This window comes from Syngnathus leptorhynchus, chromosome 7 (assembly GCF_054491065.1).
Source record: "Syngnathus leptorhynchus isolate UIUO chromosome 7, UIUO_Slep, whole genome shotgun sequence".
Lineage (NCBI taxonomy): Eukaryota > Metazoa > Chordata > Actinopteri > Syngnathiformes > Syngnathidae > Syngnathus > Syngnathus leptorhynchus.
In genome coordinates, this window is record NC_141201.1 from 6,778,502 (window position 1) to 6,787,404 (window position 8,903).

An 8,903-nucleotide genomic window follows, 5' to 3' on the forward strand; every position below is an offset into this window, starting at 1 on the left:
AGAAGAAAAAAAACGGTCACTAAATTTTTCTGATTTGTGGATTTGTTTTCACTGACTAAACCAGATGTAATACCCAGGAAAAAAAATAGAGCAGACACTTCATGTCATCTGTCTAGATTAAGAACCAAGAGGTACAGACAAGTAAATGGATACATTCCAATTTAGCTCAATGCAGAAAGACATGATATAGCCAGGAGTAGCAGCGATGCGAGTGAGAAATAACCAGGTTGCTGAGCATTATTGAGATAATACTCAGCTACCTTTTTGTTTGGGTTTGGCCCAGTGAACCAGAGTTGCATGCACCGCTCTGATGTCTTGGACAGTGTGGTATAAAGGTAGGACTGAGACCAGATTTGTTCACACATGGATTTAGGTGTTGGGTAGACATCAGTCCACGTTCTGCACTTGCTGTCTTCAGGGCATTGGTTAACACCTGTAATACAGAAAGATGATTAGTCATTTTTACTTGGTCATATTAAACACAATATGAGGCTAAGTGCCTTGGAAAACGGATGGACGGACAGATGTATCAGAACGAAAAAAGTATCTTTTAGCATTCGTGTCCAAGAGTAAGTTAGCACGACATTTGTGATGAGAACACACCTGTGCTCCAGTCCCATCCTTTGTGCCAGTCCGTCTTACATGTCATATCATTTTTGCAGTCTTCCCACCAATCATGGCAGTCCTCCATACACAGAGGAACATTCAAGATTCTCTCTTTGCGCCAGCTCTGATCCGCCTGCACAAAATACGAGTAACTCATAATTAACAGGATGATGCATTGTGACACTATCGCTTGACAAATATGAAAATATTAATTTCTACTTCTTGTATTCCCTCCATCTAGTTTCTCAATGTGGATTACACTGACACAAGAACAGCAGCACCCACCAGTTGTATCCAAGGCCCCAAGTGTGGTGAGCATTCGTAGAAGCAAGTGTCTTGGATGAAATGCCTCTTGCATTTGGGGCTCATCGAACCACAGTGGTTCCAGTTGAAGTTGTACAGGTATGAGTTATCTTCATGAGCTTCAGCACTGGTATTTGCTGTACAACATGCATTATCACGCCATGGCACACACTAAAAACACACAATGATCACTTATTGCTATTTATAGTAATTATAAAGGACAGCAAAAAAAAAAAACTGAATGAGTTGTGCACTCATTGCATTTGTTTCCATTACCTGAAGGTAAAGTTTTCCCTCAGGGCCAGGTTTTTCTTTGTGGTGTTTGGCATCAAGACATATATTGAGTTTGTCTTGAGACAGAGAACCCCTGGAGAGGGCCAGCAGGAAGACCAGAAGAACTACCCACATGGCTCTGCAACAGAAAGTCACTGGGATGACCAAACATAAATCATATTCTATCGCTTTATGCAAAAAGAGAGAGAAAGAGAAATGACAGCATGATTATTAGTTCCTCTGATTTTGCTATTAAGAGGAACATGTTTGAATGAAATGAATGTTTTTATTTTACTTTTCAAATTACTATAACTTCCCAATTCCATTTTTGTGGGGTTCCTTTTAGAGCATGTAGTATTAACTGAAGCTATTATATCTTGCTCTCCAACTGCTGCTTTTTTTCACATTTTGTTTTCAGTGAGAATCATTATAAATTCCAGTTGCTCACTATTGTGATTAAACAACTGAGAGGTCAGAGAAGAGGTCTCTTATTGCCACAACTTGTGAAATGCTACAAACATGAACACAAATTCAAACACGTCAAAACAAATGTATTTGAGAGTTTGAACGTGACATAAGCACTAAAAGAACACATAACAGGAAGTCTGTAGAAAATCCTTCCGATAATCTGATGAATTATATAAGAAAAAATATTGATCACTTCTCAAATCACACTACTATCAATGAATATACCTATGCTCTTAGTCGTAATTAAAAAACAAATCAAACCAGGATGGGAAGGTACTTTTCAATGATGAATGAAATTGTTTACCTCATTGCGGTTGTCTGCAAATTATTCGGAAACTCAAGAAATCCCACACCCGACTAGCAGAGAAACTGGAAGGTGTGTGAGCGTCGGCAAAGATGACCTTTTAATATGAGAATGTCGTTACATACAGCACATGCTGAAAGTCCAAAGTCTTCCCATTGGGTGTGTGGGGGAGTGTGTGTGACTGAAGAAAAGAAGACATGTGATTGGAATGTTACGTCTACACGTTTGCTAGTTTAGTCTTATCTCAAGGTGAGTCCATTGGATACAGAGTAAATGTCGGGGTGACCTCAGAATGATATATACTATAGAGAAAAAACTTCGAGCAACCGCCACCAACATTCAAGTGCACATCAAAACCTACGCCCACACCAAGATCTGAAAATCTAAAAACAATTGCATGAATACTTGGGATTTCTTGGGACATCTCCATCACTTCTATGAGGACAAAAATTGCTAAAACAATAAATAAATAACTAAAAATGAAAATAAATCTAAGAATATAATTGGAGCATTAATTTGAAAATATATAGAAATAAAAACATATATACTATAGAAATAACACTAACGTAAACATATAATTGGAAAAAAAAAATTAAAATATGGAAATCAACATAACAAAATATATACTACAAAATGAAAGTAAAAATAAAGAGCGGAAAAAATGTGGGGAGAAAATGTTTTTTTATTTCAGTTCTAGATACTGACCCCTGTAATCTTGATTCCAACTTCCACCTCCAAAGTGGAACCTTAGCGCAACAAAAACCCAACCGGAAGTAGCCGAGCGTCGTTTGGCGAACACTCATAACTTCCGGCATCTCTATTTTGAATTTAAAGACTCAGTCCATGTTAAGCACAGGTTTGCTTCTCTGTTTTGGTGCACCCCGAAGCTGACATGTCCACACTGTTCCCCTCCTTGTTTCCCCGAATAACTGAGTCTCTATGGTTCAACTTGGACCGACCTTGCGTAGATGAGACAGAGCTCCAGCAGCAAGAACAGCAGCATCAAACCTGGGTAAGGGCTTAAAGGACGCATCAACGAGCTGGGGGACAGCTCTTCACTCAATTCCCAATCCTTTCTTTTGCCATAGTTGCAGAGCATTGCCGAGAAGGACAACAATCAACTCCCAATTGGGAAAACTATTTTTGAGGTAATTCTATATTTGTATCAAATAATAATGGAAAGATTTCTTTATTGATTTAAACTACTTCCACCCACTTGTTAGTGTTGGATTTTGTTTCTGTAGTCATCTAATATTAACCAATTTTATTTGTGTCATAACACCTTGAATAAAATGGGGGCAGATGGGGGCTCAGTATTTTTTTATAATACATCAAGTAGGACAACATGATGCGATTTAAAATTATACTAACTTTACTGTAAATGAAAGCTCTACGTGAATGCAGTTGTGCTAATAGTATTCACCTTTGCAGGGAGGGGGATATGAGGAGGAGGAAGAGGAAGATGATGAAGACGAGGAGGACACCGAGGAGGAGTCCGAAGATGAAGAAGACATGCAGGACATGGACGAGATGAACGATTACAACGAGTCACCTGACGATGGCGAGATCAATGAGGTGCTTTCATATGTCACTGGCACGACTCTGGATCTTAAATATGATGGCATTAAGGGAGTTCACCCATTTCTTTGTTTCTATTGGTCAGGTGGACATGGAAGGGCAAGACCAAGATCAAGACCAATGGATGATTTGACAAAGAAAGTGTTTTTTTTACTTCTACTATTCACGTTGGATTTTGTTGACTACAAAAATGACTATGACTACAAAAATGTGGTACATCTAATAACATATTGCTGGTCAATGCTGGACATTGCTTGCTGGTAAAATTGCTCCTGGGGGCAAAGTTTCTCACTGGAGATTTCATATTTCTTGGTTTTATATTACATCCTGTTGAAACCCTTCTCACCAGTTAACCTTGGCCATATCATGTTTGTCATGTGGCACCAACTGCAGCTTCTCCCCTGACAAAACATTTTAGCTGAGTCAGCTATACAACGTGTTACTCAGTTGTAAAGGTTTTGAAGTAAACTCGCCTGATTGTTTCAAATTTTTTTTTTCCACATGTATTATAAAGTCTCTTTGAAACACAGTAAAACATTTTATTTAAAAAAAATTAAGCATTAAGTCATATCATTTTGGATTTTTTTTTAAAATTCATGTAAAATGTAGTTAACATCATCAAAAACACCGGTTTCACTTTCTGCATTACATTTTGTATTACTATTTTGGAAATGTAAGAAGATCGAGGGGTTTTTAGGATTAACCATGCACAGACATTCTCCAATCTGTATCTTTAATCTTTTGTATTGAAAGCTGTGCCGTCCATAAATGCTGGATGGAGGCTGACTTGCACTTTGTATTGGTCTACATAATCCCCTGGTACACCAATTCTGCCATCCCATCCCTGATACCCTTGCTGTACTCCAGAGTGGCGCGGTGGATCTTCCACTCGTACAAGCCGCTCTTGCGAATGTGTCTGAGAAATTTCGGAGCGCCGGGAAACAGCACATTGTCTGCCATAATTATAGATCCTTTCCCAAGTAGACCGGAACCTTCCAACATCTGCAACACCGTCATATCAAAATATAGACATTTAGTATCACCAAAAAAAAAAAAAATACACGTGAAGATATATTCATGTAGCTACCTGCAGATCAGTACAGTAGCATTTCTTCCAGTGGTCCATGAAGACCAAATCCAGTCTCTCCAAACCAAAATCAGATCGCAACCGTGGGATTACTTCATCTGATGGATTGACAATCAGCTCTACCTGAACGATAAGAAAGGCAGCTTTACGTTTCTCACTTCCAAAAGTCAACACATGAGCAGGTCAAATTGACGTCATATCAAGAAATTATGATTATGTCGCTCACTGTATCATCATCAAAGCCTGCCAGGCGGATGATTTTCTCAGCGATGGCAGCATTCCTCTGATCCATCTCAACGCTGTAGATTCTGGCACCTAGTGGTAGAGCCCGGGCCATACGCACAGTGCTGTAACCACAGTGGGTCCCCAATTCCAGGACCGTCAGAGGCCTCTGCTCCAGGAGCAGCCGATCCAGAATCTTTCCTACAAACGAGAAATGCAGATACAGTAGCAGAACCACAAATTCAACCATTGCTATATTTCTAATTCTATTCATTGAAAAGTCACAAGGTTAGCAAGACTGTTGCACTCACCCTTTTTAGGTCCAATATTACTGATGTACTCCACCTTGCTGCACCACTCATCAAAAATGTCCAAGATGCTGTCAGGGTCCCCGGGTATGGCATGGGTGAGAACATATTGGTAAGCCCGCTCCTCACGACTCAGACCGGTGATGCAGTCCTTCCAAAGTCGGACCAGGACCGCTCGGTAGAACAACGCAAAGTAGAAACGATATCGGATGAGGAGCGTCAGCAGGAGGGGGAGGAAAGCCAATGCGATGGCCGGGGACACCATCTTTGTCTCTGCACACCTATCATGGGTTTTAATCAATCATTCATTTTAGGACAAGTCTGTGGTTGCTATGGAAAAGTTAGAAGCGTAACGCTATTACAAGTCAGAGTACCATTCAAGTGATTTTAACCATCCTCGTGATTTTAAAGTGTTTACTGTGATGTTGTATGAGTATGTATTCATTGGAAAGAGACAAACTGCCTGCATGTAATAATATTCATTCAAAATGTATCCATCAATTATCCTGAGTGGGTTTTTGTTCAAAAGCAAATTAACACCTAATTTTGATTCCATCTATCATTTCATAACAGCAAAAAAAAAAAAAAAACACTAACTTACTGCAGACACAACAAACACTTACCTAGTCTCTGCAAAATACGGTTACAGATAAACAGCTCGCCAACCCAGACAAATACTGCTAGAGCCAAGTGTGCATACTGTACGTGTGTGTGTGTGTGTGTGTGTGTGTGTGTGTGTGTGTGTGTGTGTGTGTGTAGTGTGAGTGAAGGTTGGAGACCTGAAGCTATGAATTATTTAGTCATCACGTTCATGTGTTTAGCCCTTGATAGTTTCTAATCTACAGCCAGTAAAATTGGTATAACCAAGTTGCATTATTGCTGTATAATATTTGTCATCAATTCCAATCTTAACCACCTATATTTTTTTTTGGTACCATATATAATCAAGGAAGCAGAGTCACGTTGCCGTGTGAGACAAAGTGAAGCCGACATTGGATGTATCAAGTTAACAGCAGCCGGCGAGTATGTTTGACTTTGAGTCAAGTTTCTCACTTTACTCGTTCAATATGGAAGGTTGAAGAAAAACACAACCATTAAAGGCAACAAACTTTCTTTATAGAATACAAATGCAATGAGTTACAATAAGATCTTCTCAAATTAACAGAATTAACTCAATGGTTGACAAAAAATACTGCAATGAAATGCAAAAACAATATTGAGACATACAGTATAAAACTGTTAATACCATATTAGTGTTCAGTTCTCATTTGCTTATTTCTTATAAATACTGCATATGTTAAAGAGGAAGTCAACCCCAATTTTTTCCCCCCCCAAGAATACTGTTATATGTTCCCCCACTAGTCTTAACACGGCATTCCGATTAATATTGTTAGTGAGACATGAGTTAAGTCGAATGTTTGACCCATTTATATCCATCTCAGAGGGCGGCCATTTTGACTAATGACTCATTATCGTGTTTTAATATGTATGCATATATTTACTGTACAATGAGAACATTGTTGTCTTGCTGCATGATTACATAATTGTGTCAAAGGTACAATACTACCCCGTGAGACACCAAATTAAAAGCAAATCTTTTATGCACGCAGAAACCCACAACAAAACAGAATATTGCAACAACGTTCTTGCAGAATATACACTATGTCTTATGTAGATATTGAGCGAAAACCTTTTAAAATGTAATGAGGGACCATTCATTAGTCAAGTGGTCAGAATGCTAACTTTTCACACTTCCTGCTTAAAAGTCTGTGCATGGTCGATTCATTATTTCGAGGCTTTTTGCAAACGGGACATGTGGAAAAAGAGCTGCTAATGGGTAACAGACCGAATGGCTACAGTTCAGGGCAGGCTTGTTTCATGAGTCCTCTGATGAACTTCTTCAGATCTTTGTCACTTCTCGTCCAGCGCACCAACCGAGTCAACACCAGCCTTCCTTCCTCAGCCTGAGCCAGTGCCAAATACCATCCATCCAGGACCCCGTTCACCTTTTTGTCCATGACCTCCCTCCCGACAACAACACCATCTTTGTTGTCTGCTGAGTCCAAGCCGGGACACGTACAAGTGCCGCCTTCCTGCAGCCACAGAGCATCATGGGCCATCGCGCCTCTAATTCCCGCCCTTTCCGCACCTCCCCCTGCCCATCTCAGGATGCGGCTTCGGGCTAAAGGCACCAGCTGAAGGTCTCCTCCTACTGTTGACACACTGCCCAGACGCATCTTCAATGCTGCCACGAGAGACAAAACGTGTGATTTTGGACACATTGTAAAACAAATAACAGCTCATGTGGATGGGAAACAAAGATGTTTTTTTTTTTTTTAATGGCCTGCTCTCAAGAGTACAGGTTATAGCACCCCGTCATTTCTTTCCTCACCATATGGACTTTGACAATAGTTGTCCTGGATGTCAGTCTCTCCCTCAGCTGCAAGACTGCAGGCTTCACAAATGACACTTCCTGAGTATTGAAAGGAGAGATGATACATGTCTCCATCTGCAGCAGAAATGGACTCATTCCAATGTATAATGAATCAATTAATCAAATCTCGTCAATAAAGCAGGTTTAATTGTTAACATAGCGGAATATTTTCAGAAAAGACAAGACAGTGGACCGCAAATGTCCCCCGGGCCATCGTTTGCATGTTTATTTGCAGCACACAAACCTTTGAGCGCCTCCTCGTGGGTGATCTCCTCCATTGTTCGCGCATCCTGCTCCCCAGTTGGAGAGATGCAGAGCTGGGTCCCGCGTGGAAAGCGGCTGCAGTTGAACATTTCCGGCCAGGGGAAGCCGAAGGCGCTCATGACGGGGACGCAGTGGTCACGCACGGCCTCGCAGAGGCTCCTGCAAGGACTGACCGGCCCGCTGTAATCCGGCACACAGACCGGCGCGAACAAGGAGCACAAGAACTTCTTGGTGTCCCGGTGACACAACTTGGAGACGAGCGGCAACCAGGCAGCAGACTGCTGCTGGGTCTCCCGCAGAGTGTCGTGGCCCAGCAGGTTGGGTAGCCTCATGTGCCGGTAGCCGATGCCGTGGCACAGAGACAGGCTGCTCGGTATCGGCTTGCACACCGACCGGACCGACGAACTGAAGCCGAGCGACGGCGGTCCCAGGTGTACAGACGCCAGAGAAACTCCAAGCATCAAAACAAACAAGAGCGCTTTCATAATGGTTGTTTTGGTCCCAGTGCCAACTAAAGGTGAGATCCACAGCGCTGGAAGCTCTTTCCCTCCTGCTCCCTCCCCTCTGTCGGTGGGCGTAAATAAAAAGGAGAAGGTGTGGAGGAAACTGGAGGGTAAACAAGAGGACAGACGCCTGTTAATCATCACCACCGCCCCAAAAGGTTTGGTGACTACTTCTTGTCTGCAGCCAAGATGTCTGCAAAGCTGCGTAACTGTCGTGATGCATTCAAGTGCAATCAAGAACCGCGTGCATGGAGTTGAAGTTCCGGACATCTGAGAAAAGGGCTTGGAATGCAAAACATTACTCGATGTTCCAAAGATAATTGCAGAAATGATGAGTTGCTGTATTGTTCCCATATTTATTTATTGTGCAATAGATGTAATATATCAATCCCCTCTCCCCAGCCACTAGGTTGTTCAAAGGCCAGAACAAAGGTGTAGTATCAGTCCACATTTGCCCAAAAAAAAAAAAATAAATAGGCCGACTCATGTGGTAATATAGAGAAGTATAAGGTACAATTTAGCCATGTCTGTCATCTAGTGGGGAATGATGATA

At 41.4% G+C, this 8,903-nt stretch overlaps 4 protein-coding genes across 4 annotated transcripts; 1 reads left to right on the forward strand and 3 right to left on the reverse strand.

Moving 5' to 3' along the window:
• Positions 1 to 24: 24 nt before the first annotated feature.
• On the reverse strand, positions 25 to 2,105 carry folr (folate receptor). The gene is made up of 5 exons (XM_085916095.1): positions 1,955 to 2,105; positions 1,186 to 1,321; positions 892 to 1,080; positions 604 to 739; positions 25 to 433 (listed from the first exon to the last, which is right to left on the reverse strand). Exons 1-5 carry the CDS (start codon positions 1,957 to 1,959, stop codon positions 162 to 164), a joined length of 738 nt encoding a protein of 245 aa, XP_085772221.1. The 5' UTR covers positions 1,960 to 2,105; the 3' UTR covers positions 25 to 161.
• A 617-nt stretch (positions 2,106 to 2,722) lies between these two features.
• On the forward strand, positions 2,723 to 4,318 carry anapc15 (anaphase promoting complex subunit 15). Its single transcript, XM_085916204.1, has 4 exons — positions 2,723 to 2,966; positions 3,043 to 3,102; positions 3,386 to 3,529; positions 3,618 to 4,318. Exons 1-4 carry the CDS (start codon positions 2,847 to 2,849, stop codon positions 3,663 to 3,665), a joined length of 372 nt encoding a protein of 123 aa, XP_085772330.1. The 5' UTR covers positions 2,723 to 2,846; the 3' UTR covers positions 3,666 to 4,318.
• Positions 4,319 to 4,336: 18 nt separating this feature from the next.
• Positions 4,337 to 5,414, reverse strand: tomt (transmembrane O-methyltransferase). Its single transcript, XM_085916403.1, has 4 exons — positions 5,153 to 5,414; positions 4,846 to 5,042; positions 4,620 to 4,742; positions 4,337 to 4,534 (listed from the first exon to the last, which is right to left on the reverse strand). Exons 1-4 carry the CDS (start codon positions 5,412 to 5,414, stop codon positions 4,337 to 4,339), a joined length of 780 nt encoding a protein of 259 aa, XP_085772529.1.
• Positions 5,415 to 6,289: 875 nt separating this feature from the next.
• Positions 6,290 to 8,560, reverse strand: sfrp2l (secreted frizzled-related protein 2 like). Its single transcript, XM_085916561.1, has 3 exons — positions 7,828 to 8,560; positions 7,542 to 7,622; positions 6,290 to 7,394 (listed from the first exon to the last, which is right to left on the reverse strand). The coding sequence occupies exons 1-3, from the start codon at positions 8,489 to 8,491 to the stop codon at positions 7,003 to 7,005; spliced, it is 1,137 nt and encodes a 378-aa protein (XP_085772687.1). The 5' UTR covers positions 8,492 to 8,560; the 3' UTR covers positions 6,290 to 7,002.
• Between the last annotated feature and the right edge of the window lie 343 nt (positions 8,561 to 8,903).